Below are 21561 nucleotides of genomic sequence, written 5' to 3' on the forward strand. Positions count from 1 at the left end.
CCACGGAGCATTTTGAAAGTTGAGCTCCACCTTGTAGGGAAATCTATCGAGATCCTCCTTGTGTTTGACATATTCAACTGTCGGCAGTAAGGAAAAATATTTTGCCTCTTTCTTTGACGATCCTCATATAGCGACAACCACCTCTCTCAGGCGCTAAACAACGTCACCTAGGGAAATTGCTTGGGTAGCTAACTCCTCCGCAACGAGGACATTGTCAATGTTTGTGAGGTCGACTTCATCAATGAAGGTTGCCTCGGGGCCATCGTCGCTGACATCGAGCGCCTTCAGTCCGGCCTGCATAACTAAGTTGATCACGTGTGCAATACACAACACATGTCTCTTTGCAGTAAAACGGGCGTTCACAGAGTTCAACTCTCGTTCTAATGTCGCTATCATTGTTGAATTATTCGATGCATTATCCGTCATCACCGCGCAGACCTTTTGCGCTCAACTTAAAATCGGCAAGAACCTCCAACACAATCTCGCTCAAGCACTCCCCACTGTGCGAGCCGTCCAACTGACGTATATCGAGGACACATTCACACATCTTCCATTATGCATCAATCCAATGAACGGTGAGTCCTAAAAATGAGATTCGATCGGCACAAGTCCAACAATCTAAAGTAATGGCCACTTTTTCGACACCCTCTAGTCGGTCGCGAATAGCAATCTTCAACTCAGTGTAAAGCTTGAAAGCTTTTTCCTTCACAACCCTTGTCGATGGGATCGAAATCTCCTCTTGTGCGATGTATCGCAATATTCGTATGAAGTATTTCTTGCATACAATGTTCCATGGTGCGACTGACTGACAAATGAACCGTACAAGCTCCTCATTTGTCGTCTCCGACGTGCGACCAGTGAAGTAAAATTTTTTTGTACTTGGTCGACCAAAGATGTTCGCCACTAACGGTTGGTTGGAAGAGCTCCCTTCTTGAACCTTCAGTTCGTTATACTCTTTACGGTGTACATTTAACAAATGTCGCCATAGCACCATACTACAGCTATACTTGTTCTGCTCTACTGTCACTGCATGACCCCTAGTCCGAGTCGCACATAAATTGCATGTGAAAACCCTATGCGCCACCTCTGTGAAGTGTATCCGGCCAACGCATACGTTCTTTCTCTTCCTCTTCTTTTGGCCGTGGCCAACACTCCCCTCTGTCGATGTAGAGCTCTCGGATGAAGCAGAGGTATGCGATCGATGTGTTCTAGGCATCTTATGCTACAAGATCATCCTAAATTACGAGAAAGACAAATAAATCAATTGGGAGGCAAACATAGAGAGAAATCAGCGGAAACATCACCAAACATTATGTGATCCAATTTTACACAACATAGTACAGATACGTTGGTTTATCGAAAAGATCATTGTCTCATGGATCTAACAGAAAGACCATGGTTCTGAAATTTTAATCACGGATATAGCAACCATTCCTTCTAAAGTAGACTCAAACATCAGCACTGAAAGGATGCAAGACGGCAAGACAAACAAGAATATACGCTGACATAGAGAAATGGTGAATTCAACGTAGTGAAAAGGAAACTATTTGGAAACACCAAGCCAAATGAGCACGAACTAAAATTAGATTCAATAATAAAAACTTGCCCAAAACTATGCAGCTCCAATTCCAGATGACTTCAGAAATGCTCCCAACGCTTCTCAGCCGAATCTGCCCCAAAACAGTGATACTGTCGAGTGCATTGCAGGAGCAGAGAGTTTATTACATTTTACATTTGCCCCTTATTTCGCACATGATAGTTTCTTAAATTTGACCCACATCCATTTTTTAGTCTTACTCATGGGACTAAATAACTTGAAATGTTTGTCATCACTAGAAAAAAGCTAATCTAGAAGAGATCTGTGCTAAAATCATTATCAAAAAAAAAATTATGACAAAGGATCAGAGAAGAAATCTTGTGTACTAAAGTTAGTGATTAATTTGACAATATTTTACACCCCAGAAACATTGACGAGGGAGAGGGAGAGAAGGAGAGGGGGAGGAAGAGTGATTGAGAGAAGGGACAACGGAGAAGTCTAAAAAAGAAGAAGATGGACAGGGAGAGGCATAGGAATGGAGAGGGAGAGGGAGAGGGGGAAGAAGAGTGATTGAGCGAGGGGGAGACAGAGAATTGGAGAAGAAGAGGGAGAAGAAGAGGGGGAGGAAGAGTGATTCAGAGAGGGGGAGACAGAGGATGGGAGAAGAAGAGGGAGAGAAGGAGAGGGGGAGGAAGAGTGATTGAGAGAATGGACAACGGAGAATTCTAAAAAAGAAGAAGATGGACAGGGAGAGGCATAGGAATGGAGAGGGAGAGGGGGAAGAAGAGTGATTGAGCGAGGGGGAGACAGAGAATTGGAGAAGAAGAGGGAGAAGAAGAGGGGGAGGAAGAGTGATTCAGAGAGGTGGAGACAGAGTATTGGAGAAGAAGAGGGAGAGAAGGAGAGGGGGAGGAAGAGTGATAGAGCGAGGGGGAGACCGAGAATTGGGGAAGAAGAGGGAGAAGGAGAGGGGGAGGAAGAGTGATTCAGAGAGGTGGAGACAGAGTATTGGAGAAGAAGAGGGAGAGAAGAAGAGCGGGGAAGAAGAGTGATTGAGAGAAGGGACAACGGAGAAGCCTAAAAAAGAAGAAGATGGACAGGGAGAGGCATAGGAATGGAGAGGAAGAGGGAGAGGGGGAAGAAGAGGGAGAGGAGGAAGCGTGCGTACCTCATGGAGAGATCCGACAGCGACGGCTGACGAGGAACGGAATGCGCAGCTGAGAAGGTAGATGGGGAGATCGTTAGCCGGCGAGGGATGGAGGGCGAAGCCGAGGAGGGGGAGCTGGGAGAGCAGCGATGGACGAGAGTCGGAGAGAGAAGAAGGGGAGGACAAAGCCCTAAAAATCAAGAAGGGTGATGGAATCGAGACTCGAGACTTGAGAGTGTAGAGACGGGGAGATGGAAGGCCGACGAGGGGTTTCTTTTTTTTTATTGACAAAAAAAAATTCGCACAAGGGTCTGTGCGAATTTATGTTCGTTTTCAAATTTGTTCTGTTCGAAAATCCGAACAGAACGCACAAATCGCTCAAATTCGCACAAAGTGAACCGAATGACCATGTCTACTCACGACTCAACATCTTTGAGTGAATTTAAAAATTAACACTTTTTAGTTGATTGACTCAAATTAAAATTTACCACAGAAAATTGTACATATGATTGATTTTGGTCATTATTATTTGGACAACTTTTGAGAGACATTCCCTATGAAAGCATGGATCAACGAGGATAAGCATGGGGCAGTCACATGTTATCCAAAAAATAACATGTTAATCCAAATGAAGTTTTCCATAATTTCAACTTAGTAAGAAATTCTCAGTCACGTCTATTTCTTACTATGCATCATGGGCTCCTCATGTGTACCCATATTGTTCATCACATCAGTTTGTGATCCAGTTATTACCCCAACTCCCCATGTTGAAATTATGGAACACTTCATTTTACATTGTGAGGTTTCTGCAAAATGTCACACCAATTTACTCTACATTGGCATCAAACACTCCATCCCATTCTACTAAACCGTCGCTAGAGTGTTATAGCTAGATCTTTGACTCATCAACACACTCTAAGCTTAGCTCTTATTTACACATTACCATAGCATAAGTACTATGGAAAATACGAAAAGATTAAAAAAAAAATTTGTTTTATAGTTCACCCATGAGCACCGAGAAGGTCATGTGACATACAAAGAAATGGCTTGGGTAACCCCATCATGTATTTTCACCTATCACAAATCACTCATAATCAACCTATGAGACACTACACATTGGGGGCATCTTAGCCTCTTTGACCCACATCACCACCCAAATATAATGTATTCATTGGCACCCACAACGAATGTGCTCTCTCAAGGTTAATGTGGATGGTGCAGCCTAAGAGAATCCAAGCCCAGGCAGTGGAGAAGGCATCCTTAAAGACCATGTGGGTAGCATCATGTCTGCATTTTTTATTTAAATGGCACCAAACTTACACAACAAGAGAGGTTATGGTGATACCTAATGGCTTCCTCCTTTGTAAGGAATGACACCATCATGGTATCATGATAGAATCTGACTCATACTTGTTAGTTAATATGCTCCACGTAGGTGCTTGCTCCTATTGGCATCTACCTCGTGTTTAGCAAGACATAACTCGTCGTTGGGTGTGACTTACAGATACCTTCAACTAGCTGTAATAGGCAAACCAAACATTGGATGTAGTCATTTTTGCACTCATTCGCTCTTCTCCACCTGGCAAGACATTCCACTAGTTTAAAGTCTCATCATGTTGTCTATTCTCACCCAACACCGTTAGTTGCACATTTCATGAAGCATTAAAGGCAGGCATGCATAACATCATGTGTAGGTGATTCATACATGTTGAAAAATATATGTGCTCGGCAAGCCAATCACACATTCCATATCCCGTTCCATGTTCATTAATACAATGTATTCGTTAGATTGAATGTGTGATACTTATAATAAATTACATGAATACATTATCAGACTTTGTAAATAATGATGAGATCATAATATAAAGATCACTAGCATTTAACCATGTGTTCTTAATATTCTTATTCAAAGAATACTCGAGAAGTACATTGAAGTATCTAGATAGAATTGCACTGTCCAACATCTCTCATATGATGAGTATGGCCAGTCTCATAGTCACTAGTGTGGATACATTAAATAAAGATAGTGGGTGCCCTTTAGTGGATAGAGTTCACAAAATTAATCTGTACGAATCCATAAATGGTATTATACCAAACGTTCAATCAGGTTGAATCATATCATGGTTTTTTAAGTGGTCCTTAGAGTTGAGAAACCAAAGATATCATGTGGATAAATAATTTTACTTTGACTATGAGTTATGGGTTCCTAGTCAAGAAATTATCAGTTGTTTTAGTTCGAGTTCATCAAGAAGTCCACAAAGACGATTAAGTATTCTAGATCAAATCATCCACCCTTGATACAAGAAGAGCCAACTCTAGGAAGATGGTACAATGAAATCCTTGGCCAATGTGGTGAAATATCTGAGAAGATTCATTTGATAATTATGAACGCATTAGGACTAACCCAGAAGATCGATTCGGATTTTATAGTTGACCATACCCAAAATCAACCTACCAGCATCAAGAAACAGAGGGACTATATCTACATGATTACAAATGATTAAAGGGTTCAATGAGTTGGCCGATATACATTCATTTGTATCTTCTAGAGCACAAGGTGTCTTGACAACCCACCGGTCGGAGACTCAACCTATCAATTAGGTTAAATGTATACATCATTAATTAATCTATATGATGATATAGTTAATTAATTTGGATTACCAAAAAAGGTTATCAGATCACTAAAGTCATTAACTAGACTGATACATGTATGTAGAGGCTCACACACAAATGGTCTTTTGGATGTTAGACGATACACTTGACAACCCTACATAGTATAAATAGGGAAGGTCTTGAATGAAATTCACCCATGCCATACTTGTTCAGGGCTCTTCTCTTGTTTCTTCCTTCTCCCCTTAGCTCCTCTCCATTTGTGATGTAATTCACACGATGTACCAATGATGACATAGGGTGGTCAGAGGTCGTTGAGGCGAAGGAGAGTTGACATGTCGAGGTTCACGTGGATACATCTAGAGGCTGCACACAAGAAATTACAAATGTGATTTGTGTCCAGGTGATCATTTCATTGTTTTACTAATGTCATTTTATTTTTTGTTATCAGCCTTCTATGGGGAATCATTTAAAGTTTTCATCCATATCTAGGCCCCATAACCCACATTACACTACAGAGATCCAGTGGGAACATTCAATATGGGAATTGACAGAGCCTCCTCCTACACCTACCTACACTTTTGAAGGACAGTACCCGATTGTCAGCATCTGACTCTTCAATGATCCATCATGATATTACTATTGTATGTCTTTTCCTTTGTGATGTGGGCATGGTCAACAATGGTCAATGTGCACTATGCTTTATTCATTCTAACAGTATCTGTTGAACACTAAACCTTAAACTATAATAAACCCCCTGAAGCTGCATATATGGCACAATGTGATTGACCTATAAGCACAGTTCTTGAGTTGGTTGTACTTGGCGGTGTGTTTTTCATCAATAAAAAAGCTAAGGTCTCACGGGGTGAAAGAAGATAATCAGAACGCATTATTGTGGATATATAGGAAGGTATATGAGGATAGCAATGTAGGTAAGATGAAAGAGTGATGAAAAGGTGGTATACATTAGGTGATAGGTGAATAAGAAATTATGAATGCTGAAGTGTGTGATCTGTTTTTATGGAAAGACATGGAAATAATTTGGAAGAAGGGGGGATGATGTTGGAATTATGGGGAAGGGGTTATGGGCCTCAAGAGTGGGAGATGACATAAATTTTAATTTTTTAGATTTTCATATCTTAAAAAGATGTGTCTACACCAAAATCTCTGAATATGCATCCATATTTCCATTTTCTATTGTACTCTTAGAACAAGAATGGGTTTTGGACCTCACTTTTTCATTCACTCGGTTATAGCTGGTTAAAATTTCAGGAACATATACAAATGGAAGGGAAAAAATTGAAAACGTTTTAATTTTCTCTATAAATCTGAACGTATTGTTTGATAGTAAAATCAATGATTTGGTTGGTATTAAATTCATAAAAGATTAAGAGGACGATGAGAGTGAAGAAGATGCGAGGGAATCCAGTTGGATGAATGACAAGGTTTTGACTAAGGCATATTTTCACAACCCTCACACTATCATCCTCCCATCATATTCATAAAATATTAATAATTTGACGAGAAATTGACTGATATGGATCTGGACCTGTGACACTTTTTAAAGTGCCTTTGTAACTTTATGTTCGGTTGGCATGACACTGGATTTGTTTGGGATTTTTAATACTACCTTCAACACATTAAGATTTTATTTTATTTAACGGGAAAAATATTGATTATGAACAAATTATCCCTGTAGAGGTCAAATGGATCAATCACAATTATACAGTCAATATACATTTAAATTACAAATGGCTATAGTTGTATTATTTTATGTTATAATCTCACAATTAATGATATATTGTTATGCTTTATTTTCATGTGTCAATATTTATTTTATGTTTGTGACACTTAATAAAAATAGCTTCACCTATACACATTTGATTATCACATGAACCCTAACTTATTCAGTCCTAATGTAGGTTTTCTGTTTCCTCTTTCACAACTTTAAGACATGTATACTAAGTGCCCATCTAGGCTCATGATCAGTCTAGTTCACAAACTTAATGGCCCAATAAAATTTATTGACCAGCCTTACCATTTAACTATAATGACATATATATTATTTAATTAAGGATTGACTTAACTCAGTTGATAGGTTTAATTTCCAATCTGTGGGTGATAAGCAACACTTAATGCTCTAGAATACAAACAGGAGTATACCAAATATGTCCCTCATTGGATGTTGTGCTTTTATAACCCTTCGTCCCTGTAAGAATCCTAAACAACTTAGGATATGGTGAAACATCAAACCTGAATATAGCATTATAGTTAGTTCAAATTCCTAGATGAAATCATAGGAGAACCTCTTATAATCTTTGAGCTTCTTCCTTGAGTCATTATCCTCTTATACCAACGCCAAATGATCCCATCTTGACAACACAATGGCCTTTGTAAAATTATTGTGGCATCATACCTAGGATTTACTTGAATCTTGTGGTGAAAGACTTGTAAGTAATATTTAATATACAAATATCCATCCATAAAGTGTATGTAGTGTCTCAAGTCCAACTACCGCTTACATCATGAATCAACCTGATTCACAATTAGTTACAAATCAATTCAGAGAATTATTTCCCCAAATAGAACCATCCACCCTTATCATATGATTGTGATTTAATACCATTATTATTTTAGGATATTATGATGTACATCTTGAGGATTTTTTTTTAATAGAAATGTTTAGAATGCATGTTTAAATACTAGTGACCACTGTAAAATGATCTCATACTTATTCACGTAGGCATTGCATATATGCAAGGACTTCATTATAAATATCACAAAATAATGATAATGAATAAGTATTTTTTTCAATAAACTTGATTGAGACAAAGAAGTGAGATTATTTTGAGGCCATCTAATATCTATGAATAAAATATGCCTTCAAAAGCAACACTTCTCTGGTGTCTTTGGTGAGGTGGTAATCTCCCACAGATTTGACATGTGAGCGCATCATATCGTAGGAGATTATAAATTGGTCGCCTTGTCTGAAATCTCTACAAGGGGGTTGAAATATCCAGAGTGAAACCAGATTCAATCCACTTTCCTTATAAAGTAATCCTAACTAGATTCCTTTGATACATTATTACTTTAGGTAACTTTACCTGACTAAATCTTGGCCAACCGTGTATTCTTGTTGGTCCATCTCGTCTTAAAGGGAATGAGTCTCCTGTAGTAATGACACTTTAATCTAAGGGTTAATTTCTTAACATTATTGTGTCCCTATGTTTAATGGTTTTTTTCCATGAAGCCCTTCACTACTTCTTCCCATCTTCATGTATTAATAAGTTCTGGTTGTTCATAATATACTCAAGCATACTAGTTGCATGAAGTTCCTTTTATTAAATTCATTTTATAATTAACTCATCAAGTGAAAATTACTCCTTAGTTGCATTTTAGGAGACCTTGAAAGTGTCAAATGCTATTGGTGGCATTTGCGAAATGTTATGAACCAAGTATCCTTCTAGCATGAGGATGTTCATGCATGCTTTCATGCCCAGTGTAACGAATAAAATATTTCTATATGATGTTTAGGTATACAGGTTAGCTAGTAAATATAGAAAATGGAAAGGTAAATATAGAAAAATAAAATTTGAATGCCTCAACACAAATGTACTCTCAATCCAATAAATATTTCTACGAAGATTAACTTGATGATATTTATATAATTTGGGAGACATATACATAGGTCATAAAAAGTAGGCTTGAAATAACTTAGGATCCAGTTTTTGCCTAACAACAATTAAAGAGACCCAAAAACTTACCAAAGACATAAGGACATTTGTAAAAATAAGAAACAGGCTCAGTTTTAGCTTAGATCAGCCAATGACACTTTATACATCCCATTATAGCCTTGCTCTAGTGGACTGGTAAATGGGCCACATCCATGTGGGGCCCTAGTGGGCCATGCCTGATTTATTCACTAATAGGGTTTGCCATTTCTTACCAAAATTTGGTCAAACCGAATCAAACCATTTTCAGTTTGGGAATATCGGATTTACCAAAAGTTCGGTAACGGGTTCGGTTTCAGGAGAAAAAGGAGCTGAAACCGGACCGAGTATTATATTAAAAAAATGTAATACTAAAAGTTGACATTCAGTATTGAACCTGAGTCGGTAACGCGCTAGCACTAGTCTCACAACAACTGCACTGGTCAGCTTTACGCTCTATAAAATGAACTAAAATAATATAAATACATAATATAATATGTAGGAAAATAATTCACAGACAAAAAATACAGCAATACAAAAATAGGATAGATACAAAAATAACATATACAAAAAATACATAAATATGTAAATATAATATACAAAAAATACATTAATACGAAAATAACATATACAAAAAATACATAACTACGCAAATCAGATTAGGACACGAAATAACATATAAAATAAATAAATATATATATATATATATATGTACAAATAACATAAATGCGAAATTAAGATGGATACACAAATCAGATAAACAAATCAGATACAAAAGTACTTAAATAAACAAATCAGATAAAGACATGAATAACATGTATAAAAAATATACAAATATACAAATAACATCAATATACGAACAACATAAATACGAAAATAATATAAACATGAAAATAACATAAATATAAAAATACTCAAATAATATAAATACAAAAATACACAAATGACATCGATATGTTAATATGCAAATACATTAACTACAGAAAAATGTAAACACCTAGATATGTAATTGTGTAAATACCTTTATATTTAAATATATAAATAAATAAGTGTATGACTATGTAAATATGTAAATCTATGACAATGTAAATAGATAAGTTCAAATATAAATATATAAAAATGTGCCGCAAATATAGTTTTGTCTTTGATTATGCTGTGAATCCATAGAAATAATGGAATCTTTACCTAGTACATATGTTTATTTAACTCTTTTAATTACTATTTTTACCTAAATTTTGACTTTGATTTTTAAGCTTTCAATATGATTTTTTTCAGAGGCATGTGACCGAACTTATAAGTTCTACCGAGCCGAAACCGAATTCTGACCAAACCAAGACTGTATAGATATAGGTATTGGCCAAAAACCGATACCAAGACCGAAACCATCATTCCCTATTCACTAAGGACATGTTGATGGAAACTGTGATGGACCCTATTTGAGCAGATAGCCAACTAGGTTGCGGTCGCATGGGTTACCTGAATGGCTCAGCCGTCAGGTGTTCAAAATGATACCGCAGAGGAATCTTTTTGCCAGAATGGAAGCAGCTACTTGCAAGATCCAAAACATTGATACAACAACAAAGCTAGAGTTGAACTCGTCGGTATGTTACCATTTGATGGATAAGGAGCACACCTGAAGGTGCCGTAACAACAAAAACATTAGTCTCTCAATGGATCATCTCTAATGGCAGCATATTGTCTCTAGCAAGACGATAAGCTCTCCATATAGTTTAGGGACCTTGACGATCAGGTAAGGAGCTCATTATCGATCAAACCATAATGCCCCTTAGCATCAAGAATCCCTAACCTACAAACCTCCGCCTAACAATGATTCTGATGCCACTGTTAGAGCAATTGTGCTATCATTAATGATATATTTGATTATCTTTAACAGGTTTGACCTTAGACTTTGATAAATTCAACTTGTTTGTCCACAGACCATGGCCGATAACTACTTAAGAACTTTGTGACCTTCTAGGTTGAACCACATTCTGTTAGGAGACCACTGAGATATATATAGATATATCATATATCTATTTACATATATGTGTGCCATTTTCATCCGACACAATTAGCCGAGAATAAGTTAAATTCAGAAAAAGTCTGAAAAAGTCTGAGTTATTGGTTAATTTTGGGGATAATTGTTCAATATATTCCAAAAAATATGAATCCATTATCTGCATCAATCAAAACATATTATCCAGGTTGTTTTCTGAGGATTTATGATCATGAAGCTGCACAAAAAAATTACAAAAAATATCACAACCAGATAATTTACAAAACAGCTAGTTTCTTAAACACGTGCCTCAAGTGAAAGGATGAAAAATGTAAGATAAATAATAAAAAATATACCACAGTAAAAATATCCCAGAGGTTTTCAAGAAAATGCATGACCTGGGCATCATTTCTCATCCTTTTTGAACTGCTTACAGGATAATAACTTCACTGTTCTTTAATCTCTATAATATCTACATCAAGGTTGGTTTTTTTTAAAGTGCATCAAGGCTGGTTATAATCTCCTTTTCTCTATGGCCAACTATGTCCAATGGAGAGGAGGTGCTTCTAGACCCTGTTTCCAATCTGTCCTGCAAGCCTCTTTGAAGCTCGCCGTATCACTAATTGCTTTTGAATTTCATCACTACCGGTAGGGACAGCGGCGCCAGACTCAGAGATATCAAGTATCAAGCATTGCCTTTGGGCTGCCCCGGAAGCGGCATTGGTAGTTGCAGTGGCAGTCGTGTTGGCAGCCACACATAATGCCTTCTTTGATGCCCTCTGATCAGCCGAAAATTGCCGGCACTTAACCATGAATTGTAGAGATGAAGAACATGCATCATCTTCACAATCTGAAGCAGTTCTCTTCCCAATTGATTTGGAGTTGCAGAGCTGCTTGTCTGCACAGTTGAGATCAGGTTTTTGCCTCTTCTCTGCATATTCGAAGATTCTTCCCTCTGAGGACAAGTACTGCAAGACCTGCGGCTTAGAATAAAATTTTTTCCCCCTCATGGGATCTATGAAGACCTGAGTGAGAATAATCCAGTATTATAGCCGAATCTACAGAATATGAAAAACGTATTGTTTTGAAAATAATCCAGTAAGGTAATTCTTTAGTATTTCCTCGTATAATTTCATATCCTTTAGCCAAACACGTCAGCATAAACACTGACCAGTGCCTTGATAAAATAAAAGAGTAAATTATCTCACAAAAACGGTAGATAGGTCAAATTTGACTAAACACAAAGGAAGATTGTAAGTTCTTGTGATTTTAGTGGAAAGAATTGACAGCCATGCACCTTAACAAGAAACTTGTTTCACGGCCATTTAAGAACGTGGGGAAAGTCTTATCAAAATCGTGCATGAGCGTAGTAGAAGTATAAAGAACTACAGTTTCGGGCTACCTTGTACGAGTACACAGATGTACCACCACGCTTTCTATCCTGTATTTTCCACCCATTGGGCAACCATGGTCGGCTCTTCTCTGGCATTTTTTCCTGCATTGACAGAAAAAAGTTATATACCATTAAACACAACAGTGGTCACAATAGTAATGAAATTAATGATGTATTAAACACAACAGTGGTCACAATGGTAATGAAACTAATGATGTATTAAACACAACAGTGGGCACAATGGTAATGATCCTAATGATTAAGTAAACACCACAGAGGTCACAATGGTAATGAAACTAACGATTCAAGAAACATAGCAACAGCCACATTGTTAATGAAACTAATGATTTACTAAAAACTAGTAGTGAAAACGCTAATGAAACTAATGATTTATTAAACCCAAGAGTAATGACAGTGGTAATGAAACGATTGATTTACCATTGAGTTAGCTTTCTGTGAGACAGGTCCATCAGGATTAAATGCTGACGCAATTCCAAAATGGAGATAGTCCAACACCTTCCCGCGAGATGTGAATGCGCGTCCCGTCACAGGGCAGACATAAGTCTGAGAAAAAACAAACATGCTCGAAGCGTCAAAAGAAAATAATTTATTAAAATATTCAAGCCGCGAAGTTCTTTCTAAATTATTTCTCTTCATGCGAGTACGAAAACTTCAAGAAAAGACCAAGACAATGGACTAATTAAGATGTGTCGAACGAAAATATCCATCAGTTGAGCATGACTCGTTCACAGTATTGAAAAAAAACGCGTAGAACTTGCCACGAGGAAAGGAAGTGACTAAATTGAGGAAATAAAATTAAGGGTTTTAAAAAATCCGATCAAATTTCCTGATGGGGATGACAAGAGAAATACACAAGGAACAAACCCGATTGAATCAGAAACATCGGCTTGGCGGGCTGAGAAAAATCAGAAACAAACCCGATTGAATCGTCCGTCTATCCGACGAATGGTCTTGAAGATCCAGCCATCAGGAAGCCAGTCAGGAATATCAGGCAACTTTGAACGCGCACTCTCCATCTCGGCAGAAACGCAAGCTCAATGGCAGCCTGCTCTTCGGGAGATGTTTTCGCACTTGGCTCTCCGTTCTTCAGAAAGCTTGTTTCATACTAGGGCTCGGAGATCGCTCGTCAAATCAGTTTTGGTTGCTCATACCAATCCTCGATCAACGGATAGACGGACTGAGATCGCTCGAAGAATTTGATCTGACCAGCGTCAAACGAGGGCAATTCCTCGCAATCTTCGAGGGATAATTTAAATGAATCAGGATTTTGTGTTATGATCGATAATTTAAATTTTTGCACTTTTTTTCAGCTCCGAGATAGAATTATGGGTTATTCTTTGGGCATGGAATACTGCTTTTTTATATTAGTCACAGATTCACAAATTTTATCCAAAAATTCCAATTTGAAATCCAAACTGTCTACAACCCAAAACTAGCCCCTGACAACGCCCAATGATGAACAAAAATTCGGTAAATTTTATACCAAAAAACCTGTTTCCAATCAACCGTATCAGTCAATTGTTTAATTTACGAATATTTTTATAAATAACCGATCAAAACTGCCCATTCACTCCGTTCTAGACGTGGTCGTGCTGTTCTTTTTGTGCAAAATTGTGCCAATTGTTCATTCTGTTCTGTTTTCCTAACAGGACATTGCACAGACCCGTGTGTGGTCCCTTTGTTCGCTTTGCGCAAATTTTGTTCTAGTTTTGTGCAAATAAGCAAATTTGTAAGAATGTGCGAATTTTGTTCATTTTAAAAAATAATAATAACAGAACAAAGAACAAGGCCCTGTGCATTTCTTTTGCGCAAATTTTTTGTTTGTTTTAAACGAACAGAACAGAACAACCATGTCTACTCCATTCAAATGCTCCGCATGTAAGGGACGGTTCTAAAATTCAAACTGCACCACACAACAGCCCAACTGCCATGATTGAACAGATTGGATCAATCAAGCCCCAGTCAGACCTGATCCCCAATCTGACTCCTGAAAGAGTATCAATAGTCATTGACAATGGTAAGAAGCTCTTAACAGCATACCAAACCCACTAAATCCTCCTGTCACAGTCCAAAAGGAAAACATATATTGGTCGTGATCATGGATAAGGAAATTAAATTTTGATCATGCCACAGTCCACCAGGAAAATAAATTTTGAGCTGGGTCAGAAGTTCTCATATCACTGCCCCCCTTCCAGCATAAGCAAACCTGCTTCTCTTATTCTTCTCTCATAATCCACAAGGAAAAGAAAGAAAGTTGTAAGATAATGGTATGTGGATATTTCTTGGGATCGTTGATAGGGCCAGTCAATCTTTACAAATCAAAAGCATAGAATGCGCAGATGATCAAATGAGCGGCATATTAGTAGTGTCTGGATTAGGACCCATGAAGAGTCAATGATGTGGACAAGATAGATACGCAATGCACGAGAGAGAGAGAGAGATTATGGTTCACCGGAAACAAGGACAGGAGTTGAAGGTCGCATCGAGCCATGGCCGAAATGCACCACCATGGGACAGATTCTGTAAAGAATTTCAAATAATTATATTTTAATTAGCGAAGACTGGGGCAAAATTGACGATATACTTAAAGGAAGAGATGATGTCTTAATAAAGGACACCTTCAACCAGAAGAAGAAACCAAGGAGCTGCTTGAAACGGTGTTTGTCACAGCAAGCCTTCTCAACCTTGTCCGCAAAATCTGTGATTATTATGGTACGTGTGCAGGGAAGATTAATATCCTTTGGAGCATAGGTTAAACAAGAGAAAATAGAAAATGTATCAGAAAAAAAATGTGCGAATGATGCCCACCATCCATAGCACTTTGGCATTAAAGTAAAATAGACGTTTTTTATTAGATTTTTTTAATTTTTATGAAAGAAACTGGATTTTATAATCTGAATTTTCTACACTTCAATAGAATAAATACAACAATGTCGGCCTAGATATCCTGCCTCAATGATGTCGGTAATCCAATGAATGATCAAATCAATGCAGATAATTTATCAATGACCAGATTCCATGCATTATTAAGATGCCTTCTTAAATAGCTGTATTCCGAAGCAAAACAGAACTTGAAAATTTTAAACCGTTACCAGATCACATCGTTTCTTACTTCTTAGGAACAGTATAGTACATTTTCCCTGTCTGGATGTTGGATTATACCTAATGGGCATTACATTTATATTTATAGGTCTTACAGGGTAAGAAAGGGATGCATGAAATTCGTCGATATAAAACTTCATGGGAAGTAGGGCATTGACATACCAGGATAGTATTCTAAAAATGATTTTCCCATTTCATCTGTCTCGTAACTCTTAATCGCACTGCGCAACTGCTTATCTCTATTGCACGGTTTATGAGATCTAACATCACTCAAAAGGCTTCGAAACTCATTTTCGTTAAACTGTTTTGCGCTGTATGCTTCAAGCCTCGTCCTGAAAAGAGATGAATCACTGTATATGCGATTATCAATAGGGATTTCACATCCGTCAGCCACTTCCACCTGAAATGAAAGCATATTATAGTTTAAAGAAATGAATTATGAGTAAACGCCAGATCTACAAAGCTTATAGAATGATACTAACAGATGATTCGGACGTTTCACTCTCAGATCCCACTTCTCCGTCAAGAGATTGATCTGCCTCAGACTGGATGTCTATTTGCCTATCATATTCGATGACAGGAGTTTCATCATTCAATTTGAGGAGAAACGGCCCACCAACAGTTACCTGGAGATGGCTGAGGAAGAGCTCAAAACATGGGTCAATAGCAGCTTTTTCCAACTTGAGGCGTTCTACCAAATCTTGCCCATTAATTTGATTATGATTTCTTTCTTTTGCCCCGGCTTTTCCCTCCAATTTTGTTTTTGTTTCTGAAACAGAGTGTTGTTCTTGGGAATCAACCCGCGAAGAATCTTCGTTTACTTCATACTCCACATAAGTACATGAATCATCAAAGGCATATGCGGTGCCCTCTTCCTTAAGATTCTTCAAAAATATGTTATATTCGACATCAGTTTCGGAGGAATCACAATCATCCTCGTCTTTGCACATGAACGGGCACTTAGATTCGCGCATTTTCAAATTGTTTCTCGTATCTCGAGATTCTTAAGTCAAGCCTGCCAGGTGAAAAGGGGATTAACAGATTCCTCAACTTTGTTCATCTTAAAAGAGCAAATCAGCGGTTTTATTTTAAGCCACAAATGACATCAGAAATCGATTTCAATAACTCAGGAGATGAAAAGTAGATTAACTGATTCTTCATCAAGCTGATCTTCAAAGAACGAATCACTGGTTTTCATTCAAGTCATGAATGACAGCAGAAACGTGTTTCAATAATTCAAATGATTAAATTTGAAACCGTAAAGGTACGCTCACCTAATTGTTGCCTTGAAACAATGCAATAACTATAACGAAATTCAGAGCTTGAGAACTCCAGAAGGCAGACACCCCATCACAAACGAGAAAGAGGCCAAACCAGAGAACGAAAAATATCGAAAACTTCACAATATAAGTGAAACAAATGGGAGTACAAAACAAAGCCAATCAATAATCTCAGTTATAACCATTTTCTCGCTACGTCTCTCTTACATAAGATCACGCTGTGCTCGAAAGAAGCGATTAAAGTAAAATTTTGACAGAGAGAGGGCGGGAGCGATTAAAGTAATAAACTCCAGCACAAAAATACACAAAAGATGACAAAAAGATGATTGAAACGACAAGAGCGAATCGAAAACACACCGGAAACAGAAGACAATATTGTCCCGTTCTTTAGAACAACGTGAAGAACAATACGAGTATGAAAGCTTTCCCCAATTTCTCTTCCGAGCGGGGGCTTTCATTTGCGTTGCTGCGTTCTGTTGCGCGGGAATTCGCGGGGCAGACATACTTTAATTTTTCCCAAAAAAGGAAAAATTCATTATTTGAGCCCACCATCGGCCCAAACAGTGCTTCACGTGGGCCTTGCATTTTACTAGCTATTAATGACGTTTCACATAGAAGACCTCTACTGTGCATGATGAAATTTATTGTGAGAATAATAGGCAGTGTTCAGATTAATTTTTGAACTACCTAGTAATCAAATTATATTAACTATCTAGTGTTACATCATATATTTTAGGGTATTACACTATAATTTTTTGGGTATTACATCATAATTTTTTACGGTATTACGTCATAATTTTTAGGGTATTACTCCAATTTTTAGGGTATTATGTCATAATGATTAGGGTATTACATCATAATTTTTGAAATATCCATTCTTCAAATCTATTAATAAATCCAAGATTCCCTTAATCTGAGAACTATTGTTTATATACTTGACATATCCGTTATACTTATAAATCATCTTGGAAATAGTTTTTGAAGTAATTAGGAAAATAAATTATTATGATGTAGTAACTCTGAGTCTCAAAGTTTGTACAGTTTGGTTGAGTATAAAACACGTACTTACCTTTGATGAGCTGCACTCTGAAAGCAGTTTCTTTGTATGTGCAACCAACACTCCGGATGAACACTTGTTTTGTGTGAAGTGTGTCATCATCGTGTTTGAAAGGGGACATCCTAGTGTGGGAATCATTGAGCTTTTTTGTCATTGCAAAGTGCAAATTGTGTGCCACAAATGCATGACTTCATGATGCTCGTGCTGACAAATGGGTTTTTTTAGTTTCAATGATGTAGTTCAGTTTTCATTTGAAAAGCCCGAAAGTACTTGGTCAGTTTTTCTGTTCTTAAAAAATCATATCATTTAATATAATAATGCCACACATGTTATTTTTTTAAAAAAATTGAATAGTTTAAAACAAGGTAATAGTTAAAAATATAAGGACTGCTTATATCAAAAACAAAAATATATTTAAAAAATATTTTCATTATTTACAGTATTACTGTTACATAATTTAATTATGAATGCATAATTTTTATATTATTTTGTACATCATTAATGCACATGCTAATGCCTCAGTAAATGGGGTTTATAGCTATCATTATTACATAATATCATATTTTAAAATTTATTTTTACATTTACATATATGCTCACAATAATGTTTTTAAAGAAAAATTTTAATTCAAAAAAATTAAAATAAATTAAAATGTATACATGTCATATCCTTCTTCGCATAACATAGTTTCTACCATGGTCACCACTATAGCCCTCTGCATATTTAGCTTTACGAGTTACAGTATTGTTGTTGCATAAATTATTTATGGGTACATAATTTCTGTCATTTTTACTCCATCCAATTCATATGTTAATGCCACACTCAATGGGATTTATAAGCTATCATTATTAATTGATATCATATTAATTTTAATTTTTAGATTTACATTTAGGTTCAGTAATTTTTTTAAAGTAGTTTTTCAATTCTTAAAAATTAAAAAATAATTAAACTTATACAGGCCATAGCCTGATAGGTGTATAATAATTCGTACCATGTGCACCTCTATAGCCTCCTTTACATTTAGGTTCACTATTTACAGTATAACTGTTCATATATTTAAGGGTTTCAACTATATATATGTTTTGCGTCATTCACTATATGTGTTAATGTCTCAGTCAAAGAGGTCTTATAAGCTATCATTATCAGTTGACATCATATTTCCAAATTATTTTTACATTCACATTAAGTTCATTATATCATTTTAAAATCATATTTTCTTTCATAAAAATTGAAATCTAATAAAAACCTAAATATATCTAATATAATTCCTACCATATTCACCACTATATGATTTATTACATTTAGGTTCCTACCATGCAACTAATGTATATCATGTTTTATCATTCAATACATATAGTTGCCCTCACTCAATGATATTGATAACATACCAGTATTAATGTTTATCATTTACAAATTAGTTCTATAATTAGAACAAAACTTATCAATGTAATCAAATTATAACCTCCACGCTCATTGCATAATTTGCATCCTCTAATAGAAATAAAACTGCATCACTCGGTGAGGCTTATTATGTATTTTTAAAAATCTTTTTTACTTAAAAATTCATTAAATTAATGATTTTTTAAACTATTTACCTTGATTTTTTTATATCCCTTTTTTATTGGTAAAAATAAATTATTTTCATTGTTTTATATTTTAAAAACCATCACCATTATCATCTAGATGTGACATCCTGTAACATGACCCAAGTGGACCATCAGATCCATCACATCTTGGTACTCTAGGCTTTCCTTCACATCTTGTCCTCACTGTCTTCTATCTCCTCTTTGTCTCCCATCATGACTCCTGTGACGCGACAGAAGATGTGGCATATGAAATTTCCCCAACCCTCCCTCCCTGTAACTTCTGGAAATTAGCATTAATAAATACAATTCCAATCATATGGATTTGAGCTGGTGTAAAAAAGAACATGCTTGAAATAGTTTTCAAAATTAGTCTTATAATTTTTTCAAAAGGCATGATCTCTTGCTTGCCCTTTGTAATGTTATTTTCTTCAAGAGGGAGAGAGATAAAAGACATGATCTGAAATTATGACTAAATCCGCTTAAATAGAATTTTAAAATGAAATGGGAAAGTCATTAATTTTCATATGTATTAAACGACAAAAAAATATTATGATGAATAAAGTTTATAAGTTGTAACCCATTTAGTTGTGGACTTCTTTATTCAGACGTTTTCACTTCATTGAAAAGACCTTAATGATGGTGTCAACAATAGCCATTTCGAGGATATCGGCTTAAAAACTTGCACATAAAATTTGATATATTTGTGGTATGATTCACTTTCAAACATATAAATTATTATTCTCTACTTAATTTCCATAAAATAATTAATGAAACAAGGAATTATTATCCAATATGCTTACAAAGTTTATTAAAAGTCACAATTTAATAGATAAATGACATCCTATTAGGGTTTGACGGTCTCGGTTCAGTCCAGTTTTTTGGCATAGACCTAAACCTTACCTGAAGTTCGGTCTAGTTCTGGTCTTCTTGTCTGGTCCCGGTCCGGTCCCGGTCCAGTCATGTTGACTAGTCAAATTCAAAATCAAAGTCAAGATGAAAAGTTTGCAATAAATTTTCCTAACAGAATATGTCATTACAAGGTAATTTAGAATGTCCATCTTGTATGCATAACAAAAAGAACGTCCATTTTGGAAACTAAAAAATTAAACAAGACGAGATAGTGAAAGACTATTAACCAACATAATAAGAAATAAGAGTATCAAAACAAAACCAACTAGAACATGAAAAAAAGGTTTATAGTATAAAAGAAGAAGGAGAGAACGATAAAAATAAAGGAAAATGAAAATAATATGAATAAAAGAAGAAGAGAACAACAAAAAGGAAGGAAGATGAAAATAAAATGAATAAAAGAAGAAGAGAACAAGAATAAAACAAAGGAAGATGAAAATAAGAAGAAATAAAAAAAGGAGAAGAGAAAAAAAATAAGAAGATAACAAAATGAAAAAATGAAGAAGAAGAATGGGGGGGAGGGGGGGGGGCAGTGGCGAGCGCCCAACGGGGGAGGGGGGGGGGAGAAGTTTGGGCAGCGGCGAGCGCACATGTGGTTCGCCATTTCAGGGGGGGAGTAATGGCGAACTTCTGGTCCTTGTTTGGTCCGGTCCGACCGGTCCCCGGTCCAAAATGTCAAAGCCTACATACTATTCACCTGAATACTTTTTATGTGATTTAACATTAATAAAAATACGATACATACATTTTGAGACTGAATTCAATCTTAATGATGATGGATTCAACCAAGCTTTCACTTAATGAAGGTAAAACCCATTGGCTAGTAATTTCTTGCATAACAGTTTTAAAATTCAAAAAAATTCATGCGGAGGCATTTTCATTAAACTACGCATTGCCTTAAAATTTTGGTAGAGTGGAAATACATATAGAGCATAAATTTTTAGATATAGATAGAATTGATAGAGTGAGGGAATTGGAAGATATTTAGAGAGTATGAATTGGCACAGATTGAGAGAGAGAATTGACAAAGATTGATAGAGTGAGGGAATTGTATAGGGACAGTAGAAATCAGTAGTGAGAGAGAGTATTGACAAAGTCAAGGAATTGGCAGATACAAAGAGTGTAGAATTTGACACACACATAGATAGAGAACCGATAGAGAGACGGATAATTCATAGATACAAAGAAGGTAGAGGTTTGCAGCGAAATAAAG

The 21561-nt window shown here is 36.3% G+C and overlaps 2 protein-coding genes across 4 annotated transcripts; both read right to left on the reverse strand.

The window, feature by feature from the left end:
* Nucleotides 1-11310: 11310 nt before the first annotated feature.
* Nucleotides 11311-13663, reverse strand: LOC144716990 (uncharacterized). Of its 3 annotated transcripts, none has more exons than XM_078592295.1 (4): nucleotides 13332-13663; nucleotides 12832-12957; nucleotides 12403-12495; nucleotides 11311-11968 (listed from the first exon to the last, which is right to left on the reverse strand). In XM_078592295.1, exons 1-4 carry the CDS (start codon nucleotides 13428-13430, stop codon nucleotides 11567-11569), a joined length of 720 nt encoding a protein of 239 aa, XP_078448421.1. In that variant the 5' UTR covers nucleotides 13431-13663; the 3' UTR covers nucleotides 11311-11566. The 3 variants fall into 3 exon arrangements, with proteins under 3 accessions (XP_078448421.1, XP_078448420.1, XP_078448419.1); XM_078592294.1 differs by having other exon boundaries at nucleotides 11311-11977; XM_078592293.1 differs by having other exon boundaries at nucleotides 11311-12025.
* A 520-nt stretch (nucleotides 13664-14183) lies between these two features.
* LOC144716989 (uncharacterized) lies at nucleotides 14184-17284 on the reverse strand. The gene is made up of 6 exons (XM_078592292.1): nucleotides 17154-17284; nucleotides 15999-16531; nucleotides 15679-15916; nucleotides 15033-15112; nucleotides 14867-14934; nucleotides 14184-14401 (listed from the first exon to the last, which is right to left on the reverse strand). The coding sequence occupies exons 2-6, from the start codon at nucleotides 16488-16490 to the stop codon at nucleotides 14377-14379; spliced, it is 903 nt and encodes a 300-aa protein (XP_078448418.1). The 5' UTR covers nucleotides 16491-16531; nucleotides 17154-17284; the 3' UTR covers nucleotides 14184-14376.
* Between the last annotated feature and the right edge of the window lie 4277 nt (nucleotides 17285-21561).

This window comes from Wolffia australiana, chromosome 2 (assembly GCF_029677425.1).
Source record: "Wolffia australiana isolate 7733 chromosome 2, ASM2967742v1".
In the NCBI taxonomy this organism is placed as follows: domain Eukaryota; kingdom Viridiplantae; phylum Streptophyta; class Magnoliopsida; order Alismatales; family Araceae; genus Wolffia; species Wolffia australiana.